Source organism: Polyodon spathula, chromosome 2, assembly GCF_017654505.1.
Source record: "Polyodon spathula isolate WHYD16114869_AA chromosome 2, ASM1765450v1, whole genome shotgun sequence".
Classification (NCBI taxonomy): Eukaryota; Metazoa; Chordata; class Actinopteri; order Acipenseriformes; family Polyodontidae; genus Polyodon; species Polyodon spathula.
This window is the reverse complement of record NC_054535.1, coordinates 106213246-106231137: the sequence shown is the minus strand read 5'-3', so window position 1 is coordinate 106231137 and position 17892 is coordinate 106213246. Positions and strand designations below refer to the sequence as shown.

The window sequence follows — 17892 nt, the reverse complement described above, 5'->3', positions numbered from 1 at the left end:
CAGTCAATCTTACAAAATGCTGTACTTTAATTAATATTTAGACCAGAAATAGAATGTATTATTATTATTATTATTATTATTATTATTATTATTATTATTATTATTATTATTATTATTATTATTAGAATAATACATTCCTATAGATTTCTACAGAACAGCTAAGACATTATAAGAACATAAGAACATAAGAACATAAGAAAGTTTACAAACGAGAGGAGGCCATTCGGCCCATCTTGCTCGTTTGGTTGTTAGTAGCTTATTGATCCCAGAATCTCATCAAGCAGCTTCTTGAAGGATCCCAGGGTGTCGGCTTCAACAACATTACCGGGGAGAATATGGAAAGAGCTGCGGCCGACAATTCTGAAGATTAAGCAAGTGAACAAAAAATGTGGTTCAAACTCCTTTGAATATCTTGATTCTGTGCTCAGCGCAGAAATGTGATGAGTAATAGCTTGCAGAAAAATCTGACTGCAAGTGCAATGACTAAAGCTGAATTAGCAACAGAGGGAACAGGACATGTGTAAACATCTGTGACGAGGACGAGTCTGGTCTGTTGTCTACTGTGCTAAATATTTTCCCATGGATATAAATTAAGAACATGAAGAAAGGGATTGTATTTGGCTGAACTTGCGTGGTGCTGGCAGCTCAAGTATTGTTGAGGTTTCCATGTGGTTTCTATTAGCTGTCAAGTACACATTGTTTGTTCACAAACTTCTTCCCGATAGCACAATGCGGGGCTTTCCACCAGCAAATCCTTTATGGGAAGATGATCATGATTTGAGCAAAAGAAGGGTCAGGCGCAGCTGCAGCGCTTGTACCGACCCTCATAGGGAGGTCAAGGTTCACGCTTATTGAGGCTTTATTAGTGTTGTTACTGGAAACCAAACCGAAGAACTGAAATACATCCAAGAACAAAGAAAGTGGGGTCTGAGTGTCCTTGTGCAAGGGGGCTGATCGTAAATTATATCAAGAGGCATTTTATCAATAGACCACCTCACAACTAAGGCTTTTTTACACACACAATCTGCTCCTATAACAATGAAAAGCCCCCTTCTCATATATCCGACCCCTGTGCTGTTCAGGATATGGTCACCAAACGCAGTGTTGGCATGTCAGCCCACTAAATTGAATGGAAAGGCAAAGGATGGACACAAACCACAAACCATCCGGTTCAAAGACGAATGTCTCCCATTCAATTGAAGAGCAAGCTCTGTAGCCGAGAGGCGAGTGCGTGTCGAATGCTGATGTCAGTATTGATAACTCATCAATGCTAGGAGGAGATTCTTTACAGTATCATTGTTCAATCACCTTTCTAATACAACCAACAGCAATAAACTACAACCTGTGTTTAAAATCATCTGGTAGCCTGGCTGCTACATGGCTTGCACATTTAATTTACATTTAGGAAGTGTAAAAGCAAAAAAAAAGTAGAACAATTTGTATTTAAGAACACTAAAATAAATAACATCTAGAATAATTAAATTGTCTAAGAACTTTTTAAATAATCAAAGTCCTATAGTATTAATTTGTTACAAGGAAATTAAATGCACTATCAGTAGTAGGGCCATATACCCTATTGAGAAAAATGGGAGCAACATAACCGGGAACCGCTCGGAATGATAGCAAACAACATCCAACACTCCCTCTCTGCAACCCTGTCCGATATGCAGCATGCAGCTCTCAGTGCTCCCTCTCTGAAACCCTGTCCGATATGCAGCATGCAGCTCTCAGTGCTCCCTCTCTGAAACCCTGTCCGATATGCAGCATGCAGCTCTCAGTGCTCCCTCTCTGAAACCCTGTCCGATATGCAGCATGCAGCTCTCAGCGCTCCCTCTCTGAAACCCTGTCTGATATGTAGCATGCAGCTCTCAGTGCTCCCTCTCTGAAACCCTGTCCGATATGCAGCATGCAGCTCTCAGTGCTCCCGATCTGAAACCCTGTCCAATATGCAGCATGCAGCTCTCAGTGCTCCCTCTCTGAAACCCTGTCCGATATGCAGCATGCAGCTCTCAGTGCTCCCTCTCTGAAACACTGTCCGATATGCAGCATGCAGCTCTCAGTGCTCCCTCTCTGAAACACTGTCCGATATGCAGCATGCAGCTCTCAGTGCTCCCTCTCTGAAACCCTGTCTGATATGTAGCATGCAGCTGTCAGTGCTCCCTCTCTGAAACCCGGTCCGATATGCATCATGCAGCTCTCAGTGCTCCCTCTCTGAAACCCTGTCTGATATGTAGCATGCAGCTGTCAGTGCTCCCTCTCTGAAACCCGGTCCGATATGCAGCATGCAGCTCTCAGTGCTCCCTCTCTGAAACACTGTCTGATATGCAGCATGCAGCCCTCAGAGCTCCCTCTCTGAAACCATGTACGATATGCAGCATGCAGCTCTCAGCGCTCCCTCTCTGAAACCCTGTCTGATATGCAGCATGCAGCTCTCAGTTCTCCCTCTCTGAAACCCTGTCCGATATGCAGCATGCAGCTTTCACATTTACAGACAGCAGTACAGTCTGCATCTTTGTTGAGTTTTTTAAGAAATATAGGTTTAGCTACAACAGTTTCATTGGCCATTGCATTTTTGTCAACAACAGCTATCACCTGAAGAGGCTCTAGCATGGTAGCATCAGGAAATGTACTGGATTGGGATACAAGGCAAGAGAGAGACTCCATTAATCCAAATTTTTCTGGGAAAATTTGTGTTCCATCTCTGACACTGCTCTGTCTAGAATGTTTATCACAGGTCTCTTTAATGTCAGCCTGCAGTCAGACTTAGCAGTACTTCCAGAGTCTAGCTGCTTACTCATGGCTCTCTGTCTCTTTGTAGCATGCACATCTACACTACACTACACTACAGTGCTTATTCCAGAAATCTTCATCTTGACAGATTTTTTAATCCATCTACTGATGCATTTATCACCTCACAGCACAGATCAACAGATTGTGACTGAAGAGCAGCATTGGCTGGCTTTAAAATACCAAGAATATGAACAAGGAACTTTCCAACAAAGGAGCTCTGTCTCTTCAACTGAGAACAGGATGCTTCTGTACACAAATCCATGGAAGCAATATTATACTTCTGACAGTATATCAAGAGCAAGAGCCTGATTATCAACAACACTTTTGGTCTCTTCAAAATGGCTTCTCCAGTGAATTTCTAGCAACCTCTTTAGTGAAGGGCCATTGTACTTTTGAGTAATGTAATGCAGATGAAAGAATGCATACAGAGAACTACAAAGATCAAAACATCTCTTTGCACATGGTTCACTTTGACTTGCATGCACTATTACTAAGTGCAGCTGATGGTTGTAACAATGTATTTATGGAATGTGCCTTCCTAGTTTTCTTTGCAGCAAAGCCTGCACACCTCCATTAACCCCACTCATCACTGATGCCCCATCGTAGCACAGCTGATAAACCCTACTCCACAGAGGTGTTGCAGTATTGGAGTTGTAATGCATTCTGCATCCAACTGATGCAGTTCAAGCAAGCCAATCAGATGCTCCTCAGGTATTGAGTCAGTAACAAATCTTACCATGATGGACAGCTTTTCTACATTGCATTTATCTCGTGTCCCATCACTTTAGATACAGTACCCACTAGAATCAGAAAGCATATATTTCTCTTTAATTTGATTAAGAATCATTTTACTTAATGTCTCTACCACTTCATTTTGTATATCTTTTGATGTATACTTTGCATTTTGTGGTATAGTCTTTACTATCTCTGCTAATTTGGGATCTTTCTGTAGTGTATTCAAATAGCTTTCTGAAAAGCCCAGTTGTAAACGGTCCACATCATCTATTTTATCACTATTTGCACGAAGGGGGAGTTCATTGACTACAGAAAAACGTACTCTCTCTCCAATGCTGTTAACATAGTATCTGATTTTTTTCTGCTTGTTTGGGGCCTAACAGAGAATCAATGGTTTCTCCCGCTGCCTGTCTGTGTTTAAACTCACTCCAAGCAGCAACAGCTTGTAAATGAGCTTGACTCGTGGCATGTCTGTGAAAACCCTTTTCACATGCACGCACAGATTTCCAATGGTTAAACCTGCGTACTGTAACCACGGTATCCTTGTCATTTACTATCCAGAAATGCAACAAGGAAAACAAAAGCAGGTATCTTTTGTTACAGAATACACGAGCCAGGGGTTGCATACTGTATCTATATTCAAGCATATGAGTCAAACAGAAAATGTAAAAATGCACAGATTAAATCAGACAATGAAATGGAAGATAATATATGCATTTGTCCCACCAACTTCACTCTCTTAGAGATTTAAAATAAATCTTAATACTATTTTTTAAAACTGTTTAGGAAAGTGACGGCCCTGCATGCAGCTCATCTGTGCTCTCTCTCTGATGGTTATAAAAAATACTTCAATTCCAGATCTGACAGCTCTGAGTAACAGCTTGGTGATTAGATCTGTCAACAATGCGGTTTTCCCCGAAGCTGACTAAGAGACTGCATGCTGTTTGATTTATAAGAAAGCATGGATTCTCAGGCAAACAGCGCCATCTGGAGAATAGAAGGTGTTGGAAAACATGGATTGAGAATTGATTAGCAGTTTGCTACTCATGTGGACTGGCAGAGCTATACTGGTGTTCTTTTCTGAAAAGAGACTAATATTGCAGATAGCAGACTGTTTGGTTCAAATTGCATGTACTGCTAACCACTGATAGAGACGATGCGTCTACAAACTCTTGCCCAACATTGACTGCAAGCTAATGAGATAACAATGCTGTGGACTAGAAGGGAACAGGCTCTAGACTTCAGAGAGATCAAAAGAGATAATGCCACTGGCATCAAAGGGGGTCGCAAGGAGATAACAAAAGGCAGATGTATGGACCGTTTGTCTCCAGGAGTGTGAAGAATGCACTGAGTTCAGAGGTTGTCACATTAGACTACACACACAGACACACACACATTAACAATCACACAATAAATTAAATTACCTTGACCACTGGTTAAGTGTCAGAGAAAGGGGAGGTGGACCATCTATACAGAAGGGTATTTAATGTCATGCAAACATTGTAATGATGAGTATTGTGTTTGTCCTGTACCTGGGACCAGACTCCCTGCATATTTCAATAAACCTGGCAACTGATTGAAGAAAAGGACTCTGTGCATTTTCTTGAATCTACTTAATCACCATCTATTTTTTTGTAAGTTACTTCATTGGCGAGCCACCTGTGGACTGTTTCCTGATACTTTTTTTTTCCAAATACCGGGGGGTTGATACTTGATTATGGAGAAACCTTTTTTGCAAGCCTGTATCCCATGAAGAGGACCAGGACAAAGCAAACAGAAGGAGACTGTTTCTACTTTCAGGTCAGACGGTGTGGAGAATCTTTGAATCAGGACTTCAGCTTGAACATATAGCCACGTACATTGGTGAGTAGTTACTGGTTTTTTGTTTTATATGCAGTTTTTAGAATGTAGTGAGAATCAAGGGTAAAGTATGAAAGAGGACTTTTGACTACTTGATAATTCATGTACATTGAGGACACAATTAGTTAAGACTGCTTAATTAAAAGTGTATTGACTATTAGGACTTTAGGTATGAAAGAGGACCTCTGGAATCCTAAAAAAAGTCATGAGTAAATCGTGTAGTGTTATGACGTGCCAGTAGAGTTTATTGGACTAGTTACACGGACTTGTATTGCTCAACAGGTACGGGCATACTCGGATTTATGTTTTATGTTTGTTTTTGAGAAGATTTGTTACACTTGTTTTGTCTTTGTTTGTACTGTTTGGTTTATATGTCACGATAAGGGGGCAATAGGATAAGTCTCTTATTTAACTGTCCACATTAGGTGGTACAAATAAGGAACAATCAGACAATAAGTTCCAGTTAAGCCCAATAGCACATACAAAAGTGTAAATTAAATGTGCAATAAACCAAAATAAAATTGTATGCTTCCTTAAGCATAGCTTTAAACACGGAACATTGGTAACAACAAGACAAAACTAAAAAGTGGTGTTGTTTTTTTTGTTAGTTTTGTTTTGTTGAGAGTCTGATCAACTCCAAATATGTTAAAATATAATATTGACGGTCATCAAATTGATGACTGGAGAATATGGAACATAGGCTATGTTTTAAAACATGGCAAAAAGGGAAGATATGTACAGAACAGTAAGGTACATGTTCATGTAACAGATCAGGAGTGTGTGTCTCGTAAGAAGAAAAAGACAAAGGCAATTCAAGACTGGTAGCCCACAAAAAACAGAACAAAAAAAAAAAACTGTAATGCTAAAGATTCTATATCAACTTTGAGGAATACATGTTGTAAAAATAAAATTAAAAGGTCACATTAAAATGTAATTAAGAAGTTGTTTATTAATGATTGTCCAATGAAGTAACTTACAAAAAATAGATGGTGAGTAAGTAGATTCAAGAAAATGCACAGAGTCCTTTTCTTCAATCAGTTGCCAGGTTTATTGAAATATGCAGGGAGTCTGGTCCCAGGTACAGGACAAACACAATACTCATCATTACAATGTTTGCATGACATTAAATACCCTTCTGTATAGATGGTCCACCTCCCCTTTCTCTGACACTTAACCAGTGGTCAAGGTAATTTAATTTATTGTGTGATTGTTAATGTGTGTGTGTCTGTGTGTGTAGTCTAGTGTGACAACCTCTGAACTCAGTGCATTCTTCACACTCCTGGAGACAAAAGGTCCATACATCTGCCTTTTGTTATCTCCTTGCGACCCCCTTTGATGCCAGTTGGATTATCTCTTTTGATCTCTCTGAAGTCTAGAGCCTGTTCCCTTCTAGTCCACAGCATTGTTATCTCATTAGCTTGCAGTCATTGTTGGGCAGTTTGTAGACGCATCGTCTCTATCAGTGGTTAGCAGTACATGCAATTTGAACCAAACAGTCTGCTATCTGCAATATTAGTCTCTTTTCAGAAAAGAACACCAGTATAGCTCTGCCAGTCCACATGCATAGCAAACTGCTAATCAATTCTCAATCCATGTTTTCCAACAGAAGGGTTTCAGTGTTGAAGGTACATTAAACCAGTAGAACTTCCCTTTAAAAGCTCACCACAGTGAATGTGCCGTGTTTCCATGGTTAAGCCATGCTTTAACATGTTTTCTAATATGCTTTACTAAACTCTCCTTATCGTGCTTTCACTGTGCTTTATTACACTATGATCTATTTTTCCTGTGGAGAACTGTTATCACGTGTGGCTCTTTCAGTCCATTCCTATCCTGCACCTTGTTGCAAGCAGGAACATCAATACTAAATGAACACCTGGGTTCAATCAAACAGGTAAAGACGTGGGAAGAACAGGCTCTGCACGGGTCTGCCTGGAGAATGGATTGGAATGAATTTTAACCACAAGGAGGGGCATTGCATTAAACCTCAAAATTTCTTCAAAAGATAAAGAATTTATCAAATAAAAAAAATGAATGAAGAACAATCCACCCTCACTTTCCACTTTTCTTTTATATAAATGATATTAACACTGCTCCAAACATTATGAAGTATAATGCAACCTTCCACCACGCTGGTCTTGTCTCTGGCTCAGTCATATTCCATGGTCTGCACAATCCCCAGATCTCAATTCAGCTGCTCGTACATGGGGTGGACTTGAATGTTGCATTCCAGACCTCAACCCCCTGCCTTCAACAAAAGGCAACATTGGATGTGCGTGTGTGTGCGCGTGTGTGTATCCGTGTGTCTGTGAGCGTGCGCCTGTCTGTCTGTGCGTGTGTCTGCGTGTTCGTATATGTGTGTGTGTGTAGCAGAGGGGAGAGGAGGGATATAATATCTTAAAAGGATGTCATTTTGCTTTTAATATAACCTGGGTTACCTCAAAGCAACACACCTGTCTACGAAAGCTGGAGCCGAAGTGAAATATTGCCATCATTAGAGCCAGTTGTGAGTCACTGTGAATTAATGAGTATTTAATTACTATTCTTCTGGCTCGTCTCCGATTATCTGCCAAGCCAACAATTCAGAAAATAAAAACATTACAGGGGCTGTCTGAGGGGATCAAAATGCAGGCATGGTGTGAATCTCCAAGGCTATTAAAAGATGCCCTCTACCTACCTACCGGTACTTTGGTTTTTTCAGACTGACAGTGTCTGTACAACTGTACACCTCAGTAGAAAATATACACTTCAGGCTGGTTTCACAGACCACAATTAACATTAATCTGGGGCTGGGCTGCCGCTGTCTCTGTCAAACTGTCAGATAAACATGTAGGCCAGTTTATTCCAAGGGCATGCTGGGTGTTCCTCATTAGTTTTAGTTTGATGAGATTCTTCATACAACAAGAGACTTAAAAAGCAACTAGGTATGGGTGTGAAATATCAGGGTTATCTTAACGAATGTATTCTTCTTGCAGTTTCAATTCACGTCACTTCTCTCTTCCAGTTAAAGCACCTTTCTCAATAGAGCTCTCAGAATAATTATCTAACCAGAGTGTAACCATTCAACCTGTCCCCCTGCAACCCTCTGCCCCTAGTGGGAAACACATCAGTAAAGAAATACCACATAGAACAAAGGAGGTATTCCATACACCCAACTATCATTTACAAAGTGACTCTCCAGTCTAAATAACTACAGTACATACTACAGTACAATGTATTTAGCAGATGACAGTCTAGGCTGACAAACAGTATTTCTGCTTTCAATACTGCCTCTATGTGTCACACAACTGATCAACAGTTACTGAGATGCAATTACCAATCGGGTAAATACATAATAAATAGCTATGTTTGCAACATTCTTACTGGTTCTTATTGCAATTACCCAAATATTATGTGTTTTTTATTTTTGATATGTCTGTGTTTAAGGTGATTTCACTTGTATTCAGGAGCTGTTCCTGAACTTTGGTTGCCATTTAGACATATTTAATGTAGGCTAGATCAGTGTCTCTATATTAGTGAACAGCAGCACCATTAAGTGATCTCTGATCAGTGTCTCTATATTAGTGAACACCAGCACCATTAAGTGATCTCTGATCAGTGTCTCTATATTAGTGAACACCAGCACCATTAAGTGATCTCTGATCAGTGTCTCTATATTAGTGAACACCAGCACCATTAAGTGATCTCTGATCAGTGTCTCTATATTAGTGAACACCAGCACCATTAAGTGATCTCTGATCAGTGTCTCTATATTAGTGAACACCAGCACCATTAAGTGATCTCTGATCAGTGTCTCTATATTAGTGAACACCAGCACCATTAAGTGATCTCTGATCAGTGTCTCTATATTAGTGAACACCAGCACCATTAAGTGATCTCTGATCAGTGTCTCTATATTAGTGAACACCAGCACCATTAAGTGATCTCTGATCAGTGTCTCTATATTAGTGAACACCAGCACCATTAAGTGATCTCTGATCAGTGTCTCTATATTAGTGAACACCAGCACCATTAAGTGATCTCTGATCAGTGTCTTTATATTAGTGAGCACCAGCACCATTAAGTGATCTCTGATCAGTGTCTTTATATTAGTGAACACCAGCACCATTAAGTGATCCCTGATCAGTGTCTTTATATTAGTGAGCACCAGCACCATTAAGTGATCTCTGATCAGTGTCTTTATATTAGTGAGTGCCAGCACCATTAAGTGATCTCTGATCAGTGTCTTTATATTAGTGAGACCCAGCACCATTAAGTGATCTCTGATCAGTGTCTTTATATTAGTGAGCACCAGCACCATTAAGTGTTCCCTGATCAGTGTCTTTATATTAGTGAGCACCAGCACCATTAAGTGTTCCCTGATCAGTGTCTTTATATTAGTGAGCACCAGCACCATTAAGTGATCTCTGATCAGTGTCTTTATATCAGTGAACGCCAGCACCATTAAGTGTTCCCTGATCAGTGTCTTTATATCAGTGAACGCCAGCACCATTAAGTGTTCCCTGATCAGTGTCTTTATATTAGTGAGTGCCAGCACCATTAAGTGATCTCCGGTGTATTGCCAGTAAAACTTAATGAAAGGCGTCTGATCCTGAGATGGCGCTTACTTCTTGAAAGACGCTTTGGCTGCTCTAGTCTATGTTAAATGTATCCATGGCAACAGCTAGAGCTGAAGCAGCTCCTGAACTGCACCTGAACACAGCACTGAAATGAAAAGAAAAATAAATATGAAGGTGCATACTTAATCGCACAGTTTCTGAGATGTGTGTCAGCTACGTGTCTAATTCTATAGGTGATACAGTAGCAGTAGTGTGTTTTGAACATTGCAATCAGAAGCAGCTTCACTTGAAGTGTGTTCTGTGAATCTAGGGCCTTAGCAACAGTCGCTCACAATTAAATGAAGACAGGAGCCATTACAGTAACAAGCCCACCTGTTTAGATGCAACCTTTGGGTTGTTTTAGGAAGCATACCATGAGTGTATGAGGTCGAGGACCCTTTCACTAGCTTTAAGTTACCGTATTTAAAAATGTTTTGTTGTTGTTGTTGTAAATACAGTTCGATAGGTATGAAACTTGAATAGATTGCTGTTAAAAAAAAAAAAAAAAAAAAGTGTTGAACAGTTTTATGAATATGAAAGTGAATTTTATTCGTAAATACATACTGAAATCCTTCTTTGAAGGACTCCAAAGTTAAAAGCTGTGTGTCTTAATGTTGTATTTTACTACCCATAATAACACTTGAAATAGAATGAGTTTACTTTACGTCACCAATAGTATTGTCCCGTTTAGCAGTCGGCCAATGTGCGTACATTATTTATTTAATGCGGCTTGTGTGGTGAACGCGAGCAGACTCGACCACTCCCACCGCTCTCTCCTCTCCCTGGCTTCAGGGAGTCACAAGCAGCAACCATCTACAAACACACAACTCAGGAATATGCTTTACATTTATCTGTCAGTGGCGTCAGCGTTCAGGTTTGACGAGTCGGCGAGAACCAGAAACCCAGGTCTCTTGAACTACTAAGAATTAAATTATTTGAGATAAATAGACTTCAGCGTCAGGATGGAGAACGAATTCCCTCCCAAAATTAGCACAGTATTAATGACTCGAGACCCGCATTACATTCCAGGGTAAGTGGAGTGTAAGTATGTTTATTTGTTTATTGTTTGAGGGGAACGACATTATAAACTTTTATGTATACAGTACATATAAATTTTTTTTTAAAAAAAGCATAAATGTAAAATTGAATCCAGGTATAAAAGTCTTGTAGTTTATTAACTTTTGAAGTAGTGCACATTGTTGTTGCCGTTACTATTATTATTATTATTATTATTATTATTATTATTATTATTATTATTATTATTATTATTATTTCCTAATTGCTTATGCCTCAAAAGTATAGAAAATGGCTATTATTCCCCACAAACTTTGCTTTTGTGACCAGGACAGTGATATTTCAAAAAACAAGTTTGTGTGGAATAATAGCGATTTTCTGTACTTTTGAGACATAAGCAATTATGAAATAACACTTACTACCCAGGAAAAAAAAAAAAAAAAAAAATTGTTACACGGTGTAATTAACGCGACTTTCTTTGTTTGAACCTCGTGTAACTGCGCTTGTCAGGACAACTCGGCCTTAGTTTAGATGTTGCCCGTGACAACCAAGTAACCCAGACAGCTCTGCCTGTGTGAGTGTATGTGTGATGGACCTAGGCATGCATTATTTAATTCAATATAGAACACAAAGTCCTTGTTTGTACCACAACATGATAGAAAACAAAGAAAATCACACCTTTTAGTGCAGACTGGTTATATTTTGTTTTAATTGCTTGTTTGTTAACTTTTTTTAAGGTACAATTTTCAGGTAAAGGGTACTTGTAAAAGCATCAAGTGAGTACCACAAAAAAAAAAATCTTGTAAGGTTTTCATCGTCTGCATCCATTTAGTTTTTAGCTAAAAAAATGTTTAGACAAAAACAGCAAAGGATTTAAATATCATACTGATAACAAAGTGCAACCTCGTTCTCCCACACGTGGCCCCTGTTCTGCCCCTCGTTCTCCCACACCTGGCCTCTGTTCTGCCCCTCGTTCTCCCACACGTGGTCCCTGTTCTGCCCCTTGTTCTCCCACACATGACCCCTGTTCTGCCCAGAGCACAAGGCACTGTCACTGTTGGGGTTCCCCACTAGATTGTGGAATTTGAATCAAATTTGCTGCACTGAGTTTCAATGCTGTATTTGAATTTTTTTGGCATTTGTAACGCAGCATGAGAATCATTCTGTATTTTAACTGGCTGACCCTAACTAACCTGAGGTGAATAACGTGAATTCTCTGCTATTTGCATCCATTTGAGTTTACAAGACACATGGCAGATTCCAATCACTGTCCCCAACTCTCAGAAATGACTAATACTATGCTCTGTCTGTGTCTCAACCAATCCAGCATAAGGATAGGGAGGAGGAAGCAGCCTTTAAACCAAACACAAAATACTAAATTATGTGAGATGGGGGACAATTTGTCTTGTGATCTTGACATAAGGGTTTGAAATGTCAATATCCTGAGATCTTTGAGATCTTCTTGACCCTCCCCTGTCTTCAGTGAGCCATTGTAGTTTCCCTCGTTACTGTATATTTGAAAACCCTTCAGAACTATGTTGATGCATGGTGGTGTGTTGTCCTGGCAGGTATGGCGGGTACTGCCCCCAGATCAAGTACACCGTGGGGAACACCTACGGCAAGCTGACCGCCCGGCTCCTCACCAGCCCCAAGGTGAACCGCTCGCAACCCACAGACCCGGAGACAGCCCCTCAAAATGAGATCTGGAGGAGCCGCCATCACGGGGGCCAGGCGGAGATGGAGAAAATGATACCCGGATACACAGGTCTGTGTTTTCACTGCATTCACCTCTAACTACCATAGGTGCGCTTCCTTTTAGAAACTGAGCGAATGACACAGAGGCAGCTACAAGTGTCCCATCATTTGAATGGCCAGTAATTTCAAGGTTTCACTGTGTTTGATAATTGCAATGTCAGGCATGTTGATAATAAAAATGTTAAAGTTGTCTATGCTGAGCTGGGATTTGACATCTACCTAGGGGTTAGTTTAGACCATCCTGTCCCAGCTGGTAACTACAGTAGGTATCGTTGTTGGGACAAGTGTCTTGGAAGATTGTTTTCGTGTTTCACAATTCAATAATTCACAAATCTGGTTAATTCACGGTTAGGACATTTTCATGGAGTTTTATGCATTAGGTTACATCAGGTTACATCAACTGACCCTAATTTAAAAAAAAAACAAAAAAAACAAACACATACTTTGTTTTATTCTCTTGTATTTTTATATAGGGTTCATTCCCAAAAGCCAGAACTACTTCTCCAAGACATACGCGGAAATGTGCCGGGACGCCCTGACGGACTTTGAGAGGGAGCGGCAGTGCAGAGCTGACAAGATGGTGTCACCTCACACCCTGCACGCCAGGAAGGCTGAGAGGGGCACAAAGCAGGAGCACAAAGTAAATCCTTCTCACAGATTAAAACCCAGCATGATCATAGGCAGTAGAACAGACACCAGTACCCTGGCCAGGTTGCCTTGTCGATTCCAGAGCCCTGCATCCAGTGATCCAAGCTGGATTTGTAAATGTACTGTTTTTCCAGAATTCTGCCCTGGTTTTTAATGTGTAAACACAAAACTGACAATGGCTCACCAAGTATAAAGAAGTTTGTATATCTATAGCAAATTTATGGGAAAGTTAATAAATATCTCAAAAAATGATAGTACACATAGTACATGAACCGGACGATCCTCAGCAAGCTGAAAGGCCTCCTCTAGTTAACAACATTTGGCCTTCTCTTTTACCCCATGTCAACCCCAAGAGGTTGTGCACTGGGCTGCAGATATCCTGTATGAGTAAATGTTAAGTCTTACCTTGTCCATGCAGGTTTTACAGGGTATGTCCCCAAGGCTCGCTTCCTCATCGGCAGTGGCTATCCCATCCTCACAAACCGCGCCCTGGTTCACTTCACCAATGAGTTAAACCAGAGCGAGTTAGGACCAATCACGTTTCAGCGGCAGCCAAGGGAAGACCACAGTTTGCCCTACATCTCACAGATTTACCCCTCCAATCTGGGCCTTCTGCCCAAATACACTGGCCACGTACCAGGTAAGAAGACATCCACAATGGCACTGGTCTCATCCAGCAGGCCAACACCATAAAGACCTCCAGTTAAATTATTAAATCTCAAATTAGATTACCCATGTAACAAGCACAGTATATCAGTAACATACATCCCCAGACAAGCTGTAAATAATAACACAAAAATAAATAATCAGAGCTGCCTGTATCCTGAAAACATAAACAACCATATAGATATAAGCTGAAAATGACAGGTGCTTCCATATAGCCCCACCCAGGTATCTCCAGTTTCATCACAATTGGGATAACTGTTTCTCAGATATATAAAGAAACTATAAAATGTGACCTACATACAGGCACCTCCAATACCGTATACCCTCAATGGGGGATTATAAATCTGAGCAGATTTAGCTTCTACAATATTGAAAATGTAGGAAGTTCTCTTACACAATGATACCAAGAGCAGCTGTCTCCTCACTAATCCCATTCTTGTTGTCACTGCAGGATACAAGTACCAGTACGGTCACACCTTTGGACAACATACCACCAATGCCCTGGGTTCCAGCACCCTTCAGAAACAGGTAGCAGCTCACTGAAGGAAAGCCCTGAAGCACATTCACCTGTTCATCCAATTGATACTATCTGTACAGTGGAATGGATGGCTCTTTTGTTCATGTTATTATTTAAAGGGTTTGCAGTTACATGATTCTGTATTGGTGTTGTCCGCTTGCCCTGCTGGACACAGGGGCCTGTCCACCACGTCTGCAAGGATCCTTGCTTTAACCTCCTTGCTTTGCACAGCGCTTTATATCCGACTTGGTGTGTCGTCATGAACAGAGCCTTAACAAATCCATGACACATTTTACACACCCTACTCACTTGCAGTTCAGTCCTGTATATTATCTTCCAGATTTCTATATTAACAATTAAGGGATTAAATTAAACTGATCGAACAAACAATTACGTTACTAACTGATTACTAATTATAAAACGCTTATTAACAAAATACAAAAGGCAATTATGGCCAAAGAATTTGAGGTGATCAAGGTTAAAGACCCAAATGGACGGACAGCCTTACCTAAGGTAATGTTGGGTAGTCCAGTACCCCATTCACACAACCTACTGTACAAAGTCATTGAAAACGTGACTGTGAATGAAGTGGTTTGCACATGATTTTGGTGGGGGGGGGACAAGCATAGTGTCGAGCGGAGTGGGTGAAACTGAAAAAAATGTAAATGAAATAAGATTTTTAACAAAATTATTGGCTTAAACATATAATTAAAACCTACAACAAAAATACTTCTTGCTTGATTTTTACTTTTAGGCTCAATGATAAAAATCTATTCATTTTCACAAGGCTGTACATGTATGTTAAAAGCAAAAGGAGCTATATTTGCACCAGTCTTTAATTAACTCCTGTTTTTTGGTGACCAAGCTTGACCCTTGCAAACATACCTTGGCTGCTATTGACTCTTCTGTACAGCAAAGCAAAGTCAGGAACTCATCAATGTACAGTTATTCCTGCAATGTGGTCTGTTTCTTTAATTGCATAATGATAAGGTACTTTCTGGTATCTGAAAGTATGATTTTTTTTTTTTTAATTACAGACATACAGGGAAACCTAGTTATACTTATCAGTTGTTTTTTAAAAGTTCTCTAAGTTTTATTCCGATAGTTTTGTCCAACTTGATTATGATATCACATTCAATACAGAGTAAAGCACTGATAGTGACAGTGAAGTTCCCTGGTGAAATGCTCTGGTGTTGGTATTGCGTGTAATCCTGTATTAATTATTGGTATTACAAATGCATTATTTAAAAAAGAAAAAAAATGTACAAAACAAAACAAAATGTTCAGCTTTATTTGCCTGGAATATTTAACACTTTTAATATATGTAAGTGAATACACTGTGTGTAGGGCGTATATGAGATCTCGTGCAGTTTGGACGTGAGGATGGCAATGTGAAGCAGAGCGGTCCTGGCTGTTCAATGATCTCTATTATATTAAGAGACTCTACACCACACGTATTAACGTATTATAAATCACAGAAACCAAGATTGTACTTGGTAACTGTTATTAAACAGAAAAAAGTGATGTATGTTCTATACACGGGAACTGTGGATTTCTTGCACGTGCGTTTTGATTTACAGTGGAAATTGTTTAAAACGGTAAGGCTCCTCAATAGCTTTTTTGTGGTTTAGAATATGAAACAGTTAAGAGACTGATTTAGAGGAACTATGTCTTGCTTCGATAACATTGCAGGATAAAACTGATTTGGGTCCATCCAACGGGTTCATTCAGTTAGTTTCAAGCGGTCAGTTCAAGCAGCTTGAATGTCATTCCCACAGAAAGTGAGGACAGCCCTCTTAATTAATACAGTATTCACACACAAAAAGAACTGACAAGACACGGGTGTGGTGCTGTGTTCACATGAGCACCTTGTAATTATTATTCATCATAAATTAATAATGCCATACACATTATATAGCATGGGTAAAATAAGACATTAGTGCCACTTGGCATATATACAAGCAGGTGGTATAATGTTATAATACCAACCAACAAAATAATAATAATAATAAAATAACAAGACACCTGCTTCTCCCTTTGTAGTCTGTGATCCTCTAGCTCAAACATCAAGCGGTTAAAAAGGATTCAGCTCTTGTGTGTGTGCAGGTCCAGGCAGTGCTGCCAACTCCACAGAACTGCATTCCCGAAAAGGCACCAATACTGTCTCACCCACTCCACCCCATCTAATACTGCTTGTCATTTCTGCCAAGGAAGTCAATGGAAAGCAAGGTATGGAGGAGGGGTGCTCAGGTGCTTCCACTCCTGGAATGTAGCCAGATTCCAGCTCTGATTCCCTGAGGGTTAATCAGCTAGCATCACCAGCTCTTGGCAGCCTGGCATGAGCGACATGAAAACCATGCGCATCTCGACTGTCGCACTAAACATCTGGACCGTCCGCCTGCCTTTGTGATTGGTACAGAAGTACATGCCATTAATGTGCGTCTGTCATTCTAACTGTAATACTCCAAAAAACTAATAGTGAGTATCTGTAAACTTTACATGTTCCAAGTTTAACCAATGTTTAAATAATCATTCCACCCTGTTGATTCTGATTTGATTTAAGATCTGTAATAATCTGGACCCAATCCTCAGTCCTGGGTTTGATTCAAGCTGAGGTCTCTCTCGAGACAGCCAGGTCATTGGTAAGCATGCTACACCGGTTATCCTGAACTTATTGTAGTCTTATCCTGACTAAAACTCTCATCTCCTGAAGTGAAGATCCTAAGTTAAGGCCAAAATATTGCCAAATCCTTGGTCTGAACTCAACTGTATTGTGCTCAAGGCAACAGGACTGGACTAACCCAACACAGACAACCTGCTCTCCAAAAGGTTTGTAGCTGACTGGCAAAACTAGATTCTAGAGAGTCCTGTGCAGAAGCCCTCTCCACTCAGGACAGCACCACTTCTCCCAGTCCACCCTATTGTACCTGCTTTCCTTTGATCCTTAACAGCTTAACAGTACTACTGCACTCCACTGCAGCTGCACAATAAGTTACATTGTTAATAAATAAATAAAATGCAACACAATATATATATATATATATATATATATATATATATATATATATATATATATATATATATATATTAGCTATTTTCCCCCTCATGTCCCAACCCTCCTGCTGAATGCACATGGTAGCAGTCATCATGGGATGCAAGGAAGTTAGAAAGACGGCTTGCCATGCTGACACATGCGCAAGGTTCCTCCACAGCTTTCCAGCAAAGCAAAAGTTTCAAAGTTTCCTCCACCTGGGAAGTCCAGATCCTGCCTAATTCTTTTCCAACATGGGCACGGGATCCGGATCTCCTTCC

General features: G+C 40.2%; 1 protein-coding gene across 1 annotated transcript; it reads left to right on the top strand.

Annotated features, from left to right (window-relative positions):
* Positions 1–10640: 10640 nt before the first annotated feature.
* LOC121327391 (protein FAM166B-like) lies at positions 10641–16329 on the top strand. The gene is made up of 5 exons (XM_041271417.1): positions 10641–11010; positions 12563–12759; positions 13223–13543; positions 13816–14037; positions 14515–16329. The coding sequence occupies exons 1-5, from the start codon at positions 10943–10945 to the stop codon at positions 14604–14606; spliced, it is 900 nt and encodes a 299-aa protein (XP_041127351.1). The 5' UTR covers positions 10641–10942; the 3' UTR covers positions 14607–16329.
* Positions 16330–17892: the final 1563 nt, after the last annotated feature.